The 22,513-nt window shown below is 39.6% G+C and overlaps 1 protein-coding gene across 1 annotated transcript in view; it reads right to left on the minus strand.

Annotated features, from left to right (window-relative positions):
• The window catches only part of SMARCA5 (SNF2 related chromatin remodeling ATPase 5), a 47,480-nt gene that overhangs the window by 23,809 nt on the left and 1,158 nt on the right, over positions 1 to 22,513 (minus strand). The window contains exons 2-11 of the mRNA XM_074993263.1: positions 18,728 to 18,802; positions 15,194 to 15,360; positions 14,273 to 14,373; positions 12,982 to 13,082; positions 9,607 to 9,786; positions 6,568 to 6,723; positions 6,348 to 6,479; positions 4,772 to 4,840; positions 1,016 to 1,125; positions 478 to 704 (exon numbers count right to left, since the gene is read on the minus strand). Coding sequence (XP_074849364.1) covers positions 478 to 704; positions 1,016 to 1,125; positions 4,772 to 4,840; positions 6,348 to 6,479; positions 6,568 to 6,723; positions 9,607 to 9,786; positions 12,982 to 13,082; positions 14,273 to 14,373; positions 15,194 to 15,360; positions 18,728 to 18,802 — 1,318 coding nt within the window. The remainder of the gene's footprint in view (positions 1 to 477; positions 705 to 1,015; positions 1,126 to 4,771; positions 4,841 to 6,347; positions 6,480 to 6,567; positions 6,724 to 9,606; positions 9,787 to 12,981; positions 13,083 to 14,272; positions 14,374 to 15,193; positions 15,361 to 18,727; positions 18,803 to 22,513) is intronic.

A 22,513-nucleotide genomic window follows, 5' to 3' on the forward strand; every position in this document is an offset into this window, starting at 1 on the left:
CCTGAGTTTCAGATGTCCAAAGGAATCTTGTCATTAAGGGAGGCTGATATGGTCTGAAGACTTTGGATCTATTTCATAAAAAGGCCCTGAAGGTGAACATCAAGGTTCTGAACACAATCTGGTATCTTCTAGAAAGCCAGTATAGTCAGCACAACTCCACAGTGCTGTATTTTTGGCAACTGTTGTTGAGAAAGCAAGCTACTACAATTAGGAACAACCGAATCTTCAGTGTGGCCCCACCCCTACCCACAACTAAAGAACAGGATTTCAAATTCCTGATCCACAAAATCTTAACGGATTGCAATCCATTACCTCCTCTGAGGCCACCATAGCCTCCAAAACTCATACAACATTTCTACGCTCTACAGAAAAATAAAGAATTGGAGATTAAACTCCAACTTCTTAAATCAAAGGACTCAGATAAGAAATCAAACAAAGGGTTCAAAAAAAAAATCCGGAAAGAAATAGGATTCATACCTTGTTCCTTCAACTTTGGTAGCAATTTGTCCAATACCACCATTTTGCCACTGTTTGTAACCAAATGCATATCTGTTGTGTAAGGTGGACCAGGCTCTGCTCCATCGAAGAGGTAAGGATGATTGCAACATTTTCGCAATTGCATCAAGATGTTCAACAGTCTCATTTTGTCCAATTTCCCTGCAGAGTTCAATATATCTATATCCTTCATTAAGATTCGTGTATACCTATATTGAAAGTGATACTTCAATTATACAAATTCCCTTTCATTTTGTATACATTAAAAAGCAAGAACCCAAAAACAGACACTCACCAGTTCAATGAGACGATGATTGCATAAACAGCAACTTAGCCATTAGGTAAAGCTATCAGGAGGAAACATGAAATTTCTCCCAGCTAGTTGCATCAGAAGTAATTAAATCAGGTTCTGCACAATAAGTCATTTTTGTGCAGAAATTGTACTTTAGTTAGCACAGTAGTAAGCAGCAGATTTTTAGTAAGCTTTAACAGCAGTACAAACAAGTGTCTAATTACCTACCATTCTCTTTGCATTTTGCTTAGGCCCACATAAATTTTAACTTCTTTCTTTGGAGGCAAGCTCTTCTCCACATCAGCTTTAATACGCCGTAGGAGGAATGGTCTTAGCACCTGAAGCAGATTGAATATTTAAGCTGAGTTTCAAATAAAGCAAGAAATTAAAGTCTCACTATTTGTTATTTCCTACATAAGAGTTACCAACCCAGTAGAAAAAAAATCACCGAAATGCATATCTAGACACCAGTCCGTTGACTGATGAAAGCAGTATGTTCCATTGTTCGTCTTTGGACGGGGGTTGGCAACCTGAGGCTCGTTAGGGATGGTGACTCCTCTGACGCTCCCTGCCCTGCTATCACTGAAATAGAATTAAATTCAGTTGGTTTAATGGTAAGATCCTGCCCGCCACCTGCCGGACGTTAGACCAATTGAACTTTGTTCTATTGTTTCAGTGGCGGCAGGGCAGGGAGATGCGGAGAAGTCAGTGTCCAGAGCTTCAACAACTCCATCTGAACCCAAGGAGAGAGCGGTCTGGCCCTGGAGGGGGGCACTAGAGGAGGTAGCTCTGCATCCTTCTTCTCCCACTGACCTGCATCTTCCATGGCTTTGGCCGGCTCCCTGCCTCCCTCCAGTACAGGTGAGAAGTGGGGTGCGTGCCAGGTAAAGCAGATTAGATCCAGGGGCTGGGGGGATGGAGGTGGAATTGGCGCTGCAGGGTGTCTCACAGGGGACTTCCACGCAGCCATTGCCGCCCCTCTACCTGACTCTGCTAAGAGGGACAACCCCCGACCCCCACTCCACTAGGGCAAGGCTCAGTCGCAGAACTCACAGGAATGCATGTCAGCCTGGGTGCAGGGGAGCATGCATGCAAGCCTGCTGCCTCCAGTTCCCAGCTGTGCTGAACGCCTGAGCCCCACCTGTGCAGTGCAGCTAAATTTGGCAGCCCTAACAGCTGAGCAGCACCCCCACACCACACCACTGGCTCAGTGTATCTCAGGAGGCCTCCCCAGCTGCCACTCCTGCTGTCCAGCTCCTCAGAGGATGGACTCAGCCTGCTGCAGCTAAGTAAGAGCGTCCTGGTCCCCGCCACAGTTCCCTGCCCCATCAAGGCAGAGAACATCCTGAGCTAGTTTTCATCAAACTTTCCTCCATCCCTCTGACCCTGTGGAGGCCTTATTAACTCAGTCAATAAAATTAAATATTAATGATTTCCAAATTCTGTTAAATTCTGAATAACTCATATCTAAATAGCAAATGATGTGTGATCTTGAAAGGTGGGATAACTTCCCCTTTAATATGTGCAGTGCACTGTGGGATGTGTGCACACTTCTTAAAATAGAGGCTACAAAAATATGGTTTGACATTATTTATTCAGGACTGTCTTGTATTCACACGCATTGCAGATCTCGAAGTATTGATTTTGTAACTGAATTTGAAAAAAAGTGCCTCTTCTCCTTATTTTGGTTGCAAACCTCCGTCCTAGGAGTTTCAAACTCCAGACCATTACTGGGTTCCCTGGAGAAATGACTAATATATAAATAGGTCTCTTCAATAGGAAGTCACCTGAGTTTCCTCTGATGGATTCAAACACTGAAATCAGACTATCCTGAACAGACAAAAGGAGAAATGGAAGGTGAAATGGAGAATATCGATACAACTCTGGTCAAAATGCCCCACCTCAGTTTTTGTTAAAACATGGCAAGCAGTTACAGATAACCATGCTTCATGAAGAAGACCCAAAAATCAAAGTGCCATCACTGATTATGAAAAACTGCTGGTGATGCACAAAAATTAACCTGGTCATCAACCATAACTCTAAGACAGTATTTTGCATGTCCCCTTCCCTGCCTCCCACCCGAGTGCTATGAGTGGTCTATGCTAGTCAGAAGGAATACGAATACCTTGAGACTTCTGAAATTTCTTCACACTTTAGAGTCTGATACTTTCAATATGTATGGTTCAAATTGGAAAAAGATTTAAATCCATCAGTTTGTGTCTGGTTTCTCATTTACTTCCACTACAACTCAACAGTGCATGAACTTTTTCCTGTCAAAACTGTTTTCACAGAAAACTGAATTTTTAACTAAATGAAATGTTTCACAGGTGGTTGTTATCCATATAAAATTGTTTGCTTACCAAAAATTAAATACTTCATTTCAACTATACCCCTTATTGCCTAATACAAGCCAGTGTTCCCTGTAAGTCAAGTGCTTGAATGGCCACCTAGGAGAGATTCAAATGCCATCCAACTGATAAGCACATCGACCACAGCCCGTAACAAGTGTTTCTACTTGTGGCCCACATCTGCACATGCCTCAGTGCACATAACATTTATTCTGCACAAGAATGAAGAAGTTAGAGGAAAAACTAATAGTAGGTATATTATCAGCCCCCATTCTCCTCTACAGGCTGAGCTCCCTAGCTGGATGTCATACCAGAGGCTATGAATTAGACAGGAGTATTACTTTACTATAAAGACTCTCACTAAAACTTAGGTGTTGGGAGGGTAAGAGACAGCGGAAGCCAGGGACCCTGTTGCAGCTGCTGCTCTATGGCAGTGGCTGGGACCAGCTTACCTGGGAACGCCAGAGCAGCAGCTGGTGCACCTGGCTATGAGCTGCCCTAAAGTCAGCTCTACCAGACATCACAGAAGTCACGGAGGTTCTGGAAAGTCACAGAATCCATTACTTCTGCAAAGAACTCACAGCTTTAGTCATGCCATATGGCCGCATAGCTCATCCTTCTCAAAAGGTGAGACTGTGGTGCACTATGGGAAATTTAGTAAGAACAGAGAGCCTGCCCTACAGAGGAAAACAGGACCACAAGAAAATGGGAGTTGTGCTTTGAACATATACAACAGTAACCTTCTAATTTGCCAGAGTCATGGGGATATCAAGTTGTACACCTAGAATTACCAGACACTTTTGACTTCTCTGTGTGCTTTAGTTTCCCCATCTGTTAAATGTAGCTAATGCTCCTTTATTTCACAGGGATTTTGTAAAAATATACTTACCAATATTTACAGAGTATTCAGACACTATAGTATAAGTGCCATAGAATACCCAGAGGAAAATAATTCTGTCTTTAGAATGGGGGTTTAAGAGCGTTCAGTAAATAAAGCATGGGGAAATCTATTTGAACAGCGACAAGAAAACCTACTAAATAGCTACTTATAAAATTGGCATCATCCATCCTTGCGCACAGTGAGGCAAATGTGGTAATGTGATTTTCAAAGTAAACACTATCATAATGCATATACATGAGGGAACTAAATGAAAGTCATAGGACAACCTTAATTCAGGCATTTCCCAATATAAATGCTTGACTTTGCACCTTAATATTCTTTTAACATGGGAAAAAGAGCATTTGACCACACAATACCCAACAAAACAAACATCTGGCAAAAGAAAGTTAAGTGCCCAATGTTCGTGCAAATTGTTCTGAAGCAGACTTCCAGTTAACAGCAGCTCATTTATATTGAATTCCATCACAAATTATATTAGAATTTTAAAAGCCTAAAATCCGGACTTAAAGCTAGTCAACCAGACCTATTTCAGAATTATATACATCCTTTGCATTGCTTAAATCAGGATACAACTATTTTGCAAAAAACAGTCCGAAAGTGGAATAAGGATATTTTCCCTAATGTTCTATGAGCATAAATATCAGAAAAAGGTCTTCTGAACAAGTGGACTGGTTAATGAAGTGATATTCACTCATTCAACATTATACAAATATGACACACAAAAGCTACACTCACCATGTGAAGACGTTCCACCAGCTTTTGATCCCCAAGACAGTTATTCGTATCAAACCATGAATCAAAATCCTATATTATAAAATATTTTATATACAGAAATTACATTTTATTGCACCAAAAAAGTCAATCCACTGAAATAATAAAGCAGCTGTCCCCATGACCCTGTTACAAGTTCAATTTGAATTTCACAACATAAATAATATGCGATCAGCTATATCATTTGTACTAGGTATGACTGCGTCCTGCCTAAGAGGTTGTACTGATGTAACTATATCATTATCTAACTAGATATGGTTATAGCTGTACAAAGCTTGTATAAATCTCCCTTAAGTTACAATGCTCATTTGGCGATACTATTTTCCATATCATGTTCACAAAAACAGGAAGATTTCTAAACAGAAGCTGATACGGAGGAAAAATTGTTCACAATAAAAGAGAAAATATAGAAAACAAGTAGACAAATGAGTTGCTTTTGGAAATCAAAGTGCTGTTTCTAGTTTGTTCCGTTATGAAAGGCTTTTCTCCCTCCAAGTCTTTATAGGAGATAATAAATTTTAATATAACAGATCTTCGTACAGGTTGAAGCTCTCTAATCCAGAACTCTCTCATTCTGCAAACTCTGTAATCCAGCATAATTTTAGTCAGTCAGAAGACCATAATGGGTGTGGCCAAGTCTCCCCTGGTCTCAAAGTTTGTTGTCAGCCACCAGTCCTGGCTCAGTGTTCTGTACTGTTATTTAGCTGTAATTTACCCCCAAATGTCTCCTAAGAGCCCAGTAAGCAGCAGCAGTATTGGTACTTTGCTAGAAAATATGGACCTCCCATCATCTGGCAAATTCTCTCGCCCGGCACCAGCTGGGTCCCAAGAATGCTGGATGAGAGAGGTTCAACCTGTAGTAAGAATATCACTACCAGGTCTGGCCTGTATGCCACTGAGTATTTGAGTGATGAAAAAGATGGGGAGCTATGCATGCTAACTAAATACATTGAAAAGCTGCTTCTCACAAATGGTCTATAGTCCCATTTCAGCAAGGTATTCAAGCATAAGCACATAGAAACTTAAGCAAAACACTTTTATTGTACTTTGACTTCAACTGACTGCCTTTTGTGTCCACATCTGACGGTGCTGTAGACACTCAAGCCTTGCAGTGAGTGCACTACCTAAGCTCATTTGCTTTCTTAACTCATACGGAAATCAAAATCTTGCTAACTAAATTTCAAGATGTAAAGATTAAATGACAAAATTATTCTTAGAAGCTGAGTTGACAATAAAGTTAGTAATTTAAACAGCCACAGTACATCAGCCTTCTTGAAAAAAATCACCAGCATGGAATTTAATATCAAATCACATTAACTGAAACACTCAACATGTATGCTAAGCGGGGAATAAGTTTAAAACAACTTAAAGTTGACAACATACCGGATGAATTCATCTACAAACTATACCTTTCAACTACTAAAAATGGACACTCTGTCAAAACAAATTAACCAAGTCTACTAAAGTTATTCGTATTTCTCCCAAGTCAGCAGAGTATTAAAAATGAAAAGAACTTTGTTAAAGAATAAGAAAACATTACATCAGCTGAGTTAAAGACATCTGGCAAAAGAAAGTTGAGAAGTGCCCAGAGTTCATGCAAATTATTCTGAAGTGGAGTTCCAGTTAACAGCAGCCGATTTGTCGTCTTGAATTCTCTCACAATTTCTGACAACTGAAAGAGATAAAGACAATTGAGACTGTATTACTGCGATGTTGCTGTAATCTATGCAAATGTCTAGTTTGAATAAAATATAAATTACCTTCGATTTTTCGTTTTTGATCCTGTGGGCTTCATCTATAACTAGATATCTCCAGTTAAATTTTTTGAACACAGATTTCTCTTTAATAAGCATTTCATAGGAGGTCACACAGACATCCCATTCTCCTGGCAGCAGTACATCTCGGACAAAGGCGGCCTGGTTACAAAGAAAAAAAGAGAACTTAATTCTTGAAGATTAACTACGCTACCTAAGGTTATGTCTTCACTTACAGGGATACTGACCTACTGGCGGCCAATCCTCCACGTTCAATTTAGTTTTTAAATAGGCAAATCTTAAGGTTAAAAATTGTAACGGGACCGTAACACCATTAATTAATCTTCCATATTATATAGTTTAGACTTTGTTGGTGCTACATTCACTCAAACCAAAAGAGCTACAACCTCAAGATCTGGTATGCAGCTTCCTCTTACCCTAACAAACTTACACGTGCCTGGAAAGTGGGAAATGCCTGAAATCCCAGCACCTCCCAGAACATGGACAGGGAAGCTGTAAGAGGCGGAGTAGAGAGCAGTTTGCTACTGATATGTCTTGATAAGATTTCCCCAACAGCAACCACTCACTGAGATAGGGGAAACTGATGAGCCCAGGCAGAAAAGTGGGGAGAGATTAGAAAGTATTTCAAGTAAAATCCCTCTCCCTTGCTCTGAGGAATCCTAAGTTCTTTCACATCCAGATGGAGCGGAGAGTATTTCTTGACTAAAATATTCATGGCAGGAGTCCCTCAAGAGCAACAGGGAAGGAGCTTTTTGGATGGGTTACAGGGATGAAGCTGTGGCTTCTGATGTTCCCATCAAAATGCCTTCTAGTGTGAGGTTCGGGTTGCAGATATTTTTGCTATGCTGCACTCTGTTGTTTCTTGGGTTGCTTATACTTTTGATCAAAGGGTTGGTCTCTACTTTTATAGTTGAATCTGTGGTGTTTGCTCCGGGAGCCTTGAATGTAGATACTAAGAGAGCGGAAGATTGCTCTGGAATCCTTTAGTCAATGTTCTGACTTATCTGATTCTTCACTCATCAAATGGTTTTCCTGAAAGGGCAGGCCTATGGACTGGACTTTGGGAAATCCAGAATGGAAGTCATAACTGCTAATGCATAGCTATAGACATTATCACCATGGATATGAAGACTGTATCCAAAGCATCTACAGAAGCCTGGAGGGATTAATTTACAAGCAATTTAACCTTTGATGAGCACCGAACTGTAGCCTATCCTCCTGGGGGAATTTCATCAGTGAATTCTGCAAACTGTTTATATAATCAATAAATCAACTTTTATATCAGTGCTGTCACTAGTGATGGATTTTAATTCAAACAACAGAGAATCTTCCTCCACTAACACCTCATTCAGATGCACCTTCAGACATCACAGGTAGAATCACCAGTACCTGGGATCGTGTTATGTCCCAGCTGACAGAATGGATGGGTGAGTGATTCTCCACTGTCTTGTACTTTACCCCATAATATGGGTCCAGAGACTCTCTCTTGTTTTGATAGGTACTAATAGGATTGGAGATTATGAGTCTGAGAAGACCTTAACGTACTCAGGGAGATAATCGGTCTCCAGATGCAAGGGAGCAAAGTGCACTCATTTTGCAGCACAGCAATGTTGGACCTGTCACTGCCTTTGGTACCAAACACACATTACCATAGAACAGGGGTGGCCAACAAAGAACAGATCCTGGCCTTCAGAGCTTTTTCAGCCAGCCCACAGAGCCACCAATGGTGCCATTTTGAAAGCCAGCTGTGGGGCAAGTGGCCAGCAACCTACGGCTCCAGAGCTGCACGTTGCTCTTTAAGGAACCATTTACTTCTCCTGATGCTGCCACTGCTGACTCCTGTTCCAGCCCTCTGCTCTGCCATGCTGAAATAACGGAACTCTATTTAATCGGTTTAACCATAGTCCTAGTTCAATATCTTCAGATAAAGTGTACTAACTTTAAGGATTAGGGGGCAGGGTGTGTGTGCAAAAACTTACAGGCCAGTGAAATCTGAGAGTCTAAGTAGTTATGTCCTTTATATACCAGTACATGTACTAAAAATGGTGCAACCCAAATTAGTCTTTCAGTGACACTTGTGCAAAACCACCCTCTTCAATGGCTTTGCAAAAATCTAATTGACTACAATTTAGTAAGCAGTTCTGTTGATGCAAAGTAGTATTCTGTCTCTGCTCTCTCCAACTCATGTTCTCTTTACATGGAGAACAGAGAAAAGCAAAACTTGGTTTTGTCACTTGAGTTAAGAGGACAACTGGAACACAATGCTTATCTGGATTAGTAAAAAGACGACGCCATTAGGGAACAGTTGTTCAGTCCAATCTACAGAAAAACTTACAGGAAAGTGATCTATTGAACAGGGAGAGAAGTGTAGCTTTTAGAGCAGAATCTCACTCTACAAAGACAAATAGAATTGATTTTAGGAAGAGGGAGCTTCTATATAGCCACTGTTTGTTACAGTAATCTTTAATATTACTTGTAATGAGACTAGAGAAGGAATTCTCTTTTTTCCCCACTAGAGAATTTCACCCACACCTTCCAACTTCCAAAAACAAATAGATCAGTTTCACCTGGTTTATGCAGGGGATCTCAAAAACACAAAAAAGAGGAAATGAATTTAAAAGCAAGAATATGTGACTGTAAAGTGACAAAAATCAGAATGTGAGCTCAGGAGCAGAGAATGCATGAAACTACTTTTTAAAAATTGATTACATTTCAAATAGGAGTATCATTCTTAGGTCTTACATTGGCCAGTAAAAGTCCAAGTTACTTCATAGACTTGTATACTTTTATACATTCATATGTCAGTTTACATGCAAAAAAAGATGTAACCTAGTATCTGATAACATTTCTGGACCTAAGCTGTAAAATTCTGTGGCATGTACTTCTGGAATCTTAGTGGGCCTCTTGAACCATCTATATCTACTTGCTGATGGAAAATATAAAAAGGTGGTAAGTTTGTGTTATATGACACCATACAGGGAAAAAATATATACATAAATACACAACAGAATGTCTTATACTTACTCTTTGGTCTTTGTCACCTATCAAACAAACTGCTCGAAGTGTTGGCACCCATCTCTTGAACTCACTCATCCAGTTGTGTAAAGTGGACTTGGGAACTAATACCATGTGAGGGCCAGGAATATTTCTGTAGTGTTTCATGTACCCAAGAAGAGAAATTGTTTGCAATGTCTTTCCAAGACCCTATTGACAGGGGAAAAGTCTCTTAAACATCCTTAGCAAATCAGTGGCAAACTTTAAAAAGGCAAGTGAAAAACAAACCTTAGCAAATCTAAGAAATCCCAACAAAGATCACCAAGATACATAATGACAGGCAACTACTTTATTTTTAAAGCAAGCAGGGAAATAGATTAGTTTATGTTTTTTAGAAGTTTTAAGAAGCAAGTCTACCATGACTTGCTAAAGTAATACAAAAAATAACCTGCAACATAAAATGAATGAAATGTCTCAGCAACTTATGGCAGAAAACACCATTTGAAACCGGACAGTTACTGGTTTGTAGAAAATGTTATGAACAGTGTACTCAGGGAGAATTAAAAACAATGAATTTTTAAACAACTCAAAAACCTGGATTTTGATTTTTTTAAAGATACTAAATTTCTCATTAAAATAAGTTACAATATCATAAACTTGCTACGCAGACACTTTCATGCACATAAAAATGAACTAATGGCTCTCATCTGTCCCGCCTAACTACAGGCTGAACCTCTCTAATCTGGAACCCTCTTGTCCACTAATCTCCGTAATCCGGCATAATTTTGGTTAGATAGATGACTGCTTATTCATGGGTGTGGCCATGTTTCTTGGGGTCCCATAAAATTTGTTTCTAGTCAAAAGTCCTGGCTCTCTGTGTTCAATGCTATTAATTAGCTGTAATTTACCCCTAAATGTCTTCTGAGAGCCCCGTAAGCAGTGGAGGTATTGCTAATGCTGCTATACAATGAGATCTTCTGTGGTCTGGCAAATTCTCTCATATGGCACCAGTCAGGTCCTGAGGGTGCTGGATTAGAAGAGAGGTTCAAGCTGTACTCTCTCTCTTGATTCTTGTAAATTCTGGGTTTTCAATTTCTGTTTCTCAGCAAATTAAAAGTAACATATGCCAAGACAGACAAACTGGATAGGATTGTTTTTGTTCCGTGCTTATGTGATGGTGGACCTTGGCCAAGAATGATAATTAAGACACTGTCTTAAAGACAGGGGCACAATATATAGCAAAGGAAGGAAGAAGCATAGAAAAGAATAGTGAAGTGGACTAGGAAGAAAAGGAAATATTTAGCATACACACACAGCTTCCTATATTCCCCCAGTTTTGCCACAAATAGAACGTCATGGTTTCTGGATGTAAGAGACATCCAAACTGGAAATATTTTGAAGAAATACATTCCCTGGGAAAAAAGAAAAATGTATCAAGTGGAAGCAGTGCAAGATAATGATGCAGGACCAATCTCAAGAATGCAACACCATAAGGAAAATTGCATATTGGAAGAAAATGATTTGGCTGAAGATATGGACAGAAGAACAATGTGGATCAACTTTGTAATGCATCATTCTTTAAGACTCTCCCTCTATGCCTTTAGCATAAGTGTGATTAGACAAGTAAACTCCCAAGCTGTTTGCTGTGTTGGATGTTGCTGGGAAAAAAAAAAAAGAGCTTAGCTCATCCTTCTTGCTTCCTTCATTAGTTAACCAGGTTTATAAACTATCACCCAAATATACAATACAGAAAGCTGCAATAAGAGGAATCTAGAGTGTCATTCTCTTACATTACATAATACATGCCTCTTATTTTGGAATATTGTGGTCATGGAACATAATGGTGATGCCACAAACCTTCTCCCTATTTTATTTCAGCATAACTCAGGCTATGTCTACACTAGACATAGAAACAGACCGCAGATACACAATTTTAGCTATGCTAATTGCACAGTGAAAAAAATTGATTTATCTGCTGTCACCTTCCATTTTTGTCTATGTGGGGGAGCGTTTTTTCCTTCGACCTTCCTTATGCCTCACCTCTTGCAAGGAACACAGGGGTCGACTATGACCCCGTGAGAATGTGCCATATTGTACATGCACGAAATCAAACCCTGGAAGATGCAGTGGAGATGTAGCCTTAGCTTTCCCAAAAGGAACCAATCCTATACTTGTTTTCAACATGGTTCACTCCAAAATTAAGTGCACTCTAAGCACAGTTGGTCTTAGCTTTTTGGCATCTTGGAATCAGCTCTGCATCAAAATGACCATGGGAGTCAGAAAGACGACAGCTATTTATGGAAGTGTTAAGGAGACCATCCATTTAGTGTTCTGAGGACTTATCCATAAGTTAATAAAACAATCCCTTTTTTTTTTTTTAAATTTTCAACGACAGCTGTCAACTGGCAACCTCAGGAGACTCCACAGTTGTAAAAATGAAACATTCAGGTAACATTTACAATTTTGTTAACAACATATAAGTGCTATTGTGCTTTGTGTGCATGATTTAGCTCTTACTATTCCTAATGTTCTGCAGCTGCATCTACAGCTTGGCACATGTAATGAGTATGAAGTACTATTTCCTAACTGGTATTTTGACCATCAAATCAGATAACCCTACTCACATCAATAAGTGTCCCACAGATTGCTCCCAACAGCAACAGCTTCAGCTGGTTTCCTGCAATTACCATTTTTTTAAATACCTTAAATGCTATTTATCACGAGAACTTTCTGAATACCACACAAAATAGCTGCAGCTTTATAACAATACAGCAGGGTCTCACCATTTGCAAGTGCCACATTTGTGAATTCAATCATTCATGAGTGACCTCACTTCCCCGGGGCACGGAGCACCTGCGTTGCTGCTTTCCAGGACTCCGAGCCCCCATCCCACCCCACATTTGCAAAAAATCAACACTCGTGAGGGTTCTGAACCCAGAGCCCTTGCGAATGTTGAGACCCTACTGTACTATAAGGGGTAGTCTGTTCCAGTAAACAAACTTTGAGTCAGAATTTCCTTGAGGTTGATAATCATCATAAAAAAATCATATCAAAATGATTCCATTTCACAAAGGAAGCTGTTTTATAGTTGACATATGTTGGAGCAATACCATGAATGTAGTTTTAACAAACAGGTTACGAATAACTACAATCTTAATAAAATACAAACATTTGAAGTGTTTCATAATACATCTTACATTTTATAATATAAACAGATTACTTGAAAAATTAAAGACATCAAAATGTCATTACTGTTCTTGTTGATTACCATTCTCTCCACATACAACCAATAAAATCTGACCCGACGAAGTGGGTCTTTGCCCACGAAAGCTTATGCTCCAAAATATCAGTTAGTCTGTAAAGGTGCCACGAGTCTTGCTCTTAATAAAAATTAGCAATACTTACCATTTCATCTGCAAGGATTCCATTGATGCCATTCTCATACAAAGAAATGAGCCAGTTCAACCCTCGGACCTGATAATCACGCAGTTTACCCCATTTTACATCTAAGAGTCAAGACATGGAAAACAGATTGAAGATTTGTAAAAAACAAACCACTTTAAGCTATCACATCATTACCTTATTGATAACTGATGCTATTTCTTATTTAAAGGTAGGAAGATGTAGCAGTAGTAATTTCCAGACAGCAATCAGGACACTGCCACAACAGGCTATGGCATTCCTTAACATACCACTCTCTGAGATCAGAGTGAAAGCTTAAGAAGCATGCTTTTATAGCAGTAGGTTTCCCTCAGCATCTCTAAATGCACCTCAGTTCTAATTTAGTCATCTCATTTCAAATCTCAATTCCAATAAATAATATAACTAAACAATATCGGGCTAAAGGTACATAGTATCTCTCTCCAAAAGAGAAGATAAATCAATTACATATTGATTCACCTGGAAAGTAGATCAGATTATTGCTAAACACGTAGTATCAATAGTCTGAAAAACAAAACCCGACCAATGGCAAATACCGTGCCACTGCGAATGTTTCAGAATAAAATCCCTCCAGCCAATACACTCAGTCTTTTGAAGAAGAATACTACTTGTAGGTAGCAATGCAGCCACTGGGAACACTCTACTGAGGATGCAGGAAGAAGAGAGTTGAGTCCCATTTTTTTAAACCCCCGCTACAGAGAATTAAGACTTGCATCTGCTGTCTATAGCAAAAGTTACTGGAATTACACAGTGCAAAGATTCCATAGTGTAGCACAGGCAGCACTCCCTGCAAGATGAGTGCTTGGGTGGCCACCCAGGAGAAATTCAGATGCTGCCTAATAATTTACAGAGTGCCCACAGCCACCCACAGTGGGCAGCATGTGTTTCTGTTGGTGATACACAGACACATGCCTGGGTGGATATGAGAAAACTTATTCCACCACTGGATGGAAAAAAATTAGAGGAACTGAGCTCAGCTGCCTGGTCTTCTCTATAAATTATTTCCTTCCTGCAGAATCTAAACACCTTAAAAACAAAATTTCCAGCCAGATAGCAAGTTTAAAATGTCAGATCCACAACATATTCAGAAATAACCCAAATCCAAACATTTGCAAATTTAAATTTTTCCATAAATTCTGGATTACAGAAATCTTGGCAGAATGACAACTTCCTTAAGAATGCAAAAATAATGGACACACAAGAGTTTGAGTCCAGAGACTTTAACAGTAACAAAGAATGAAAAATCAAACCATACATGATGGAGAATCTTCAAATCGAGTGCATACATTAGTTGCTTTGGAGCTTTCTGTCAATAGCTCCTCATCTTCTTCCTGTTCTGTTCTACGATGTCGATAGCTTAAAAAAAAAAAAGTAAAATACAGGATTTCAGTCTCAACTGAAAAACACATCAAACTTCTCCACAATAAGTTAATACCATTAAGAAACTGCAAAAGTATCTTATAAATATTTGCAATGTGCCTTGTAAGGTGGGGGATAACTACTCTCACCACTTTCCAACTCCTCTACTGTACTGTCACTGGATTTGCAGATCAATGATAATTTGAATACAGTACTGTGTTGACAGATGAGCTTCCAACTGAATTTACCTGTGTACCGAGGAAATATTTCCTCTCCTCCTGTTATCAAAGTTCCAATACAAGGATAGTGAGCAAAAACCAAAAACAAAAGGCTACAGGAAAGGTGCTAACTTAAGCCTCTAACAGGGAGACTGTATTTTTAACAGGCAGTTCCTAATCTTTTGCAAAACTTCCCCAGAGGAAGCTGCTCTAGCGTTCTCTGAGTTAGAGGAAATTCCATGTCTTTATAGAACAAATAGCAATAAAGGCAAAAACATAACATTTCTTTTTAGCATTTTGTTTCAGCTATAAAATTCAGTACACATTGATTTTCCAAGCACCATTACATTTACTTTTTTTTTTTTTTTTTAACCTCACTATCCTGAAATTAGTTGGATTCTGACCAAACTTCACAAAAATGACTTTCCATTTTACAACGTAGCATGTGTCTCCAAAAAAAACAAAGGCAAAACCATCAGCAATTTTGAGAGAAAACAATACACCCAACAGTACAACTTATTTTTTTAAAGGAAATTCCTGATCTGCATAAGATGCAGAAATACGCTGCAGGCATAACTAGCGTAAGAGGCATTACTTACTCGCCAACTGACAACAGATTCTGTTTCTCATCCTTTTTTATTCGTGGACGTCCTGGTTTCATTTTCAAAGGTGAAGTTGGAGTCTTTTGAGCAGCAGGCTGGATGAAATGAGCAAACAGCTCAGTCTGCTTTAACAGATACTCAAATCTGTTTGCCCTATCTGTTTGCTGTTGATATAATGAAAAATAAGTCATTTGCGCATGCTCATATTATAAAAATTTAGGATCTAGAATTACAATATCTTAATACCCCAAAACCATGTGTATTTAAAATAGGTATTGACAAAAATTAATGGCTGTCAAATGGATTTGATCCCACCAAACAATGGCGTAACAGATACCATAGAATAAGTCTAGGACAAGGCCTCAGAGGACACCTGCTTAAGACTGAAATGTAAATGAGACCAGGGATCTCCAGAATACGAGTTACGTGTCCAAAACTGAGGAAACCCCAGTATATAAAGAAGTCCAGTTTCTTATGAAGAATCATTAGCAGACTGAAGACAAACTTTTTGTAAGGGAACCAATATAGTGTTCTCAGTGTGAGACTCACAAAGGTAATGCTTTTAGTACCACTGCTGTCCATAATTTTATCAGGAAACAGCAGTTTTAAAATGACAGACACCCTTAATTATTGATGTTAATAATTCAGTATCACATGGTAGCAGTGAACTGAACACATCCACTTCAGTTTCTTCTTTGTAAAATTATAAGCACACACAGGTATTTGAAACAAAAAGCAGTCAAGTAGCACTTTAAAAGACTAGCAAAATAATTTATTAGGTGAGCATTCGTGGGACAGACCCACTTCTTCAGACCATAGCCATACCAGAATACTCAATATTTAAGGCACAGAGAACCGAAAACAGTAATCAAGGAGGACAGGTATTTGAGTTATACATCGGAAGTATCTTAAAAGAAGCTTGAAAGGAGAGTAGATGCCGTGGTGGATGGTTCCATTCCCAATGTAGTAGCAAGAGCTTGACAGAAGATTATTCATTAACTTATGAATGCTAGAATCATCCCTCTTTAAAGCAATTGGAAGGGAGGCAAAAAAAAAAAAAAAAAAAAAAAAAGAGGGTGGAGGTCTGCCCACCATCATTGCCCCTACCAGTTTCTGATTTTACCACAGGATTTCAAAGGGAGTCATCTGAATTGGAATTCATTTGAAAGTTTAACACATTTAACTTGTGGCTTAACAGAGATCTCAAGTATTTTATGCATTATAAGCACAGTTTCCCCACATTTGATATCTGCAGGAATGGCACCTACCCTACTTAATTTACTTTTTCCAAAGGTCCTATTAATGACAAGAGATTCTCTTACTCTTTTTTCCCCACTTCTTCCTCCCCGCTCCCCCTCCCCACCCCACCCCAACCCGATATAAAACCTGGATTCTTATTTTTACTCCAAATCTAATGAAGTGGGTCTTACCCACAACAACTCATTACCTTACAAAATTGTCGGTCTTTAAGGTGCTTCAGGACTTCTTGCAGTTTTTAGTGGTCTAAATGATATGGGCTGCCCCAAGATTTTGTGGGGCTGTTTATGAGGAATGGCCTGATGCAAAGTTCTGCACTGTCATTGTTCAGAGCATGAGTCTTTCCTTCTTGCGTGGCAGTGCACTGGTGGTGATGTATTGAGCATCTGATGGGACAAAACACTTCACAACAGCCATGTCTCCACAGGCACTTCGCACAGCAGTGCTGCCGACTTCTAGAAACTGCAAATCGTTGCCCATTTGCAAACTCACATGTCTAAGTAGCATAACCACACAAGATTTCTCTATCAACACGGGGGTGGGGGCCAGCAGTACAGAGGCCATGCGGACATGCCTCTGCCAACAAACGCTGCCCCCCACCCCGGGTCACCAGCCCCTTATGCCTGAATTTTTTCCAGGGATAAGGGACTAGCAACAGACAGGGGGCTTAGCTGGCAGAGGCACGTCCACACAGCTTCTGTAATTGTGGCACCCCACTATGCCAAGAGCGAAATCTCGCACACTATGCTAACTAGCCGAGTGAGTTTGAAATTGGACTATCATTTGCAATTTCTAGAAACTCCATTAGCATAGAGCTGCTAGCAGCAGCGCTGTGCTGTGCAGACATGGTCATTATATTTTGCATCCTCTGACTAAGACAACTACCCCTGTGAGGTTCTGATGTCTAGGACATCTTGCAAGCTTTGGATTAATCATCTACTCAAGGTCACATCATGACTTGCAGAGCATCAGGATAAGAACTCAGAATTTCCTGCCTCCCAGTATAGTATTCTAATCCACTAAATCATATGGGCTCAGAAGTATCTACCTATCCTGAATCTTTCCAACCTCAAATCTATTTTGCCGGGCAATAAATACAACTTCAGAGAATGTTCAGCATCAAGACAGAGCCTTCTGCTGCATAGCTTTTACCCTTCTCCCTTCAAACTACACCTACCTCTCTTTACCGTACAGTGCAGTACTCATCAAACATTTCATGGTTCGACTCCCCTGACCCATGTGCCCCACCCCCATGAGACAAGGCTGGAAAAGGAGGGGAGGAGCACAGACCACGGAAGATGTTGGGCTAGGAACGGAGCTGTAGCCAGAAGCGAATACTGGGGCTGGGCTGGAAGCAATGCCACAGCAGGTGAACAGGAGCAAAGCTATGGCTGGGAGTCTGAGGCTAAGTGCTGAGGCAGAGCCGGCCTGAGTGGCATTCCCTGCTCCCTCAGGGGATCAACCCAACCCTGGTGTGTACCCACTCAGCACCAACTTAGCAGGGAAGCACATCATGGTTTACGAGCAATTTGTATGTGGTTATAGCATTGGAAGTGTAAATATGTGAGAACTTTCTTCCTCAAGCAGAAAAATAAAGGTGATGGTAATTAGATTTCATCTGACCCTGTATGTTAAGCAAGTCAAGGACTAGTTCTATAGGGCTGAATTAAGATATTAGTGAGCTCTCCCACAGACCAGATGCAAGTTCCTGTTTCAGAGGGTGAATGCTTATTTCTCAACTTCTCTTAAGGTAGTCTAAGCCCTTTGCAGGATAGGTCAAAACTGCCTGAAGAGACCACTCAATCAGCCAGAGGATGCAAAAAAAACAAAGTGAAGAGTTCTGTTCCATCTGACGCTCAATACATCACCAGCAGTGCACTGCCACACAAAAAGGAAAGAATCATGCTCTGAATAACACGACAGTCCAGAACTTCAAATCAAATCACTACTCATAAAACAACTCCCGCCCCCAAAAGTATTAGGGCAGCTCATTTCATTTAGACCACTAAAAACTGCAAGAAGTCCTACCATCTCTGCTCACAAATGTCATTTTAAGAGGAATATGGAATGAGAAAGGAGTAGGGGACAAAATATATTAAGAGAAAAAGAGCCTAGGAACCACAAAATTAAGATTTCTGCAGAAATGCCTAGTTAGTGTTTCAGGAGCCAGGTTAATATATCTCAAAGAGCAAGAAATTAACATTTCTATAAAAAAGCAACTACATTAATAGTGGCATTCTGTACTGTATTGCACACATGCTCAAAATTACAAACCATTTTCTCTTCATATGTAGGATCTGGTTCCTGGATTTCTTTTTGTTTTCCTGGTGATGCATCATTAAATCCTTCCTAGGAGGAAAAATCATTAAAACCAAAAACATATAAACCAAATTGAATTATCCTTCATAAAAAGATACCCACCCTCATGCCGAAATCGTCATGTTTTTTCATGTTACCATTTGTCCAGAGGATGACATTTCTGTATCTAGTCCTTGATAAAATTCAAAACCAGATAAGCTTTACTTAAGAACTGCAGTTTAAATTTCAGTTTTGACTACGGGCACAGTAGCAAGTTGAACACTATTAAGTTTTCTTTTTCTTACCATATTGTAGTTACCATTGATGATTAGATTGGGACAGAAAAATAAAATCCTGTTAATCTGATATCACTGCACTTTTTTGGGAGGTGCTGGGAGGGGTTTTCTTTGATTGTTCTTTCAGACAGGAAAATAATAAAATCCACTTCTCCATTCTAGCACTATATAGGTGAAGTACAGTATTTTACATGTTACACTCTGCTTCAGATGCTAAGAGCACTAGCAATCTGTATTAGAAGCAGAAATACTACTGGTATGATCATCCCCAAGCAACTTTTCTGAAGGGGCATTTAACAACATACCTTTTGAAGTAGGTTAGGGAAGAAAGTAAGATAGCACCATTCACCATCTGTTAAGATTAGATAGCCTAAATAAGAAGTTATATATGTTGCCACCAGTCCCTCGTGGGGCATGGACAAGTGATATTAAAACAAAACATGCAGAAACTCACACAAAGCTAAGGATAGTAACAGAACAAAAAGCAGTCAAGTAGCACTTTAAAGACTAGCAAAATAGTTTATTAGGTGAGCTTTCGTGGGACAGACCCATTTCTTCAGACCATAGCCAGAACAGAATATACTCAATATTTAAGGCACAGAGAACCAAAAACAGTAAGCAAGAAGGACAAATCAGAAAAAGATAATCAAGGTGAGCAAATCAGAGAGTGGAGGGGTTGGGGAAAGGTCAAGAATTAGACTGAGCCAAGTATGAAGACGAGCCCCTATAGTGACTCAGAAAGTAAGGATGGTTAAAAAAAGAACAGACATAAAAAGGAGATAGAATGAGTAGTGTGCCAGGGCAAGACACCAAAAAGAGATAAGGAAGTGTAAAAGCAGAACTTTTATTTGTCAGTCAAAAAGGGAAAAATCCAACACAAAACAGGTGGAAGCAAGTTCCTGCACTAAGACACTAACTACTCAAGAGTATCCTGCCTTTCGAGCCAGGATCTAACTGAAAATCCTCTCCTGCTTTATGTGAAGAAGTGAGCAGATGTGTGGTGACCCCAACAAGTTAGTCACAAATCTATATACACAAAAATGATAATATTGTACAACCTCAAGAGACAATGGACAGCAACTACAGACTGAATTTAGTACGAGCATTTTCCTCTGACATAAGATTTCAAAATCAGGTATACATAAACAAGTCAAGACACCATTAAACATTTAAACTAAGTTTGAATTCAAATCATTCTTGAACTTTTGTAAACAAATCAGCTGTTCTCTCTCTCTCATTTGGAAGCGTAACATTTATTTCACTATATGCTGTTAAGCCTCTACTGTATAAGGAACTGCATGAACATAAATTCTTTGATAAAAATTTCTTAATTTCAATAACTAATTAAGGCATGTTTCCCAATATGCCAGCTATACTTTCTAACCCAAGGAGAAAGTGCAAATGCTATTCATGGTTACCTAAGAGATGTCTATATTAGCCTTTTTCTTTAAACAAAGTCTTCTACCACCAGTTTCAACAACATTGGCTGTCCAGCATTTTTATCACCCTGTTGCCCCTAATACTAAAGACCGGTAGCAGCTAATCTATACTAGATTTCTCACCACTATTATTAACTGAAGAGTTACACCAGTAATACAGATTGAACCTCTTCAATATAGAGCTCTCATCAAGCAAACTCTGTAATCCAGCATGATTTTAATTAGGACAACAGCTTATCACGGATGTGGTCAAGTTTCCCATGACTCCATAAAGTTTGTTTACAGCTGTCAATCCTGGCTCTGTGCTGTTATTTAGCTCTGATTTACCCCAGGTGTCATCTAAGAGCCCAGTAAGCAGTGGAAGTGTTAGAAATGTACTAGAAAATACTAAACTCCCATCTGGCACCAATCAAGTCCCAAAGGCACCAGACAAGAGAGGTTCACCCTTTGGTAAAAAACAATGAGGAGTCTTGTCATGCCTTAGAAATTATGATTTATTTGGGCCTAAGCGTTGGCGGGAAGAACTCATTTGACCAGATGCAAATAAAACTGCTGGTCTTCAAGGTGCCACAGGACTCATTTGTTTTTGCAGATACAAACTAACATGGTCCCTCAGAGGTTTATCAGTAATAGTGCAATGATAGGAGATTTAAAAAAAAAAAAAAAAAGCCAGTGCAGACAAGACCCTAGCACAAGAGCAGACACCCCACAGAGGGTGAGCTGCATGCATGGCCCTCATTCACTTCTGCAGGCTCACAGACCCCTAAGTCCACTCCACATCCCTCATGTACACAAGGGGCAGGCCAGAAGAGCCCTGTGCTTATCTGCTCTTCCAGCACTTTCAGAGCACACATATCAGCTGATTCGTGGTTCATCCCCTCTCTCCCAGAGACTGAATGCCCTTTCAGCTCTCAGAGGAAGCAGGAAGGAGAGGAGCAGGGACAGGGCATGAATCAGGCAATTCATGTTTCTGTAAGCCCTGTCAGGGAGATGGAGGTGTACCAAGTGCTGGGCTCTGGTGTGAGAGAAGCATGAGGGTGCAGACAGCCAGGGACCAGTCCACTTGCCACAGGTTGCCCACCACTGCCCTAGCTCTTTACATAGGAAGAGGGAAGGGAGTTTATGGCTGGGATCCTACTGCCTTTTTGGTTAGTTTAGCAATGGAATGAGGGGGGAGAAAGGAGTGAGAACAAATCTGGTAACAATGGCTAGCAAACTTTCCCTCTCAATCAGTGTAAATAAATATTCCAGGGAAAGGAGGAGGAGCACTTTTGAATCTTCACCAGGAAGCCTTACAATTCAGTTAAAAAAGAATCCACAGACATAGAAAATATTTTAAATAGACATCCAAAGTAGTCTGGTTTCTTCTTAAGAGAATTATAACTACACAAGGTAAAAAGGAAAAAAAAAAGTCCTTGTTTAATAGGTTCCCTCTTGGCTTTTACCTTTTATTATTTTCATAAAAAGTACTTTGTTACCCTAGTTTTTAAATAGGATTTACTACCCACATTTTACTTATTCGTTCACCTGAACAAGCTAGTTTTTAAAAAAAAAAAAAAAAAAAAAGATTTGCAAACTAATCAGATTAAGTAGGCTGATTGTAAAAACGATTCAGAACAAGAAGCATTCAGCAATATAAGCAAGAAAAACTAGTTTCCATTTCCAAGAAACAAATGCTGTTACAAAACAGTCACCTCTCAGCATCAGTTCAAATGCCAAGTTCTCTTAAACCCTTTAAATTTCTGGATCACACCCCTGTTGCCAAGAAAAGACATTTCAGATCACAAAAGATACCACTGCTTTATAAAATGTTGTGAATTATACACAGTTTTTTCCCCATCAGGTGAAGAGCAAGTACAGCTAAACTCTGCTGGCATGCTCACTTTGGAATAAGAGAATTCAGTCCTTGTAACCGCACTACACAAAGAGCCTGAGGGGGAAAAAAAATGAACACACACATTTCCATCTAGACAGATATTACCGGACTAAGATGGAATACAGAAAGCAGAGCAGACCACAGTTAGGAA

The sequence above is a fragment of the Carettochelys insculpta genome, chromosome 4, assembly GCF_033958435.1.
Source record: "Carettochelys insculpta isolate YL-2023 chromosome 4, ASM3395843v1, whole genome shotgun sequence".
In the NCBI taxonomy this organism is placed as follows: Eukaryota; Metazoa; Chordata; order Testudines; family Carettochelyidae; genus Carettochelys; species Carettochelys insculpta.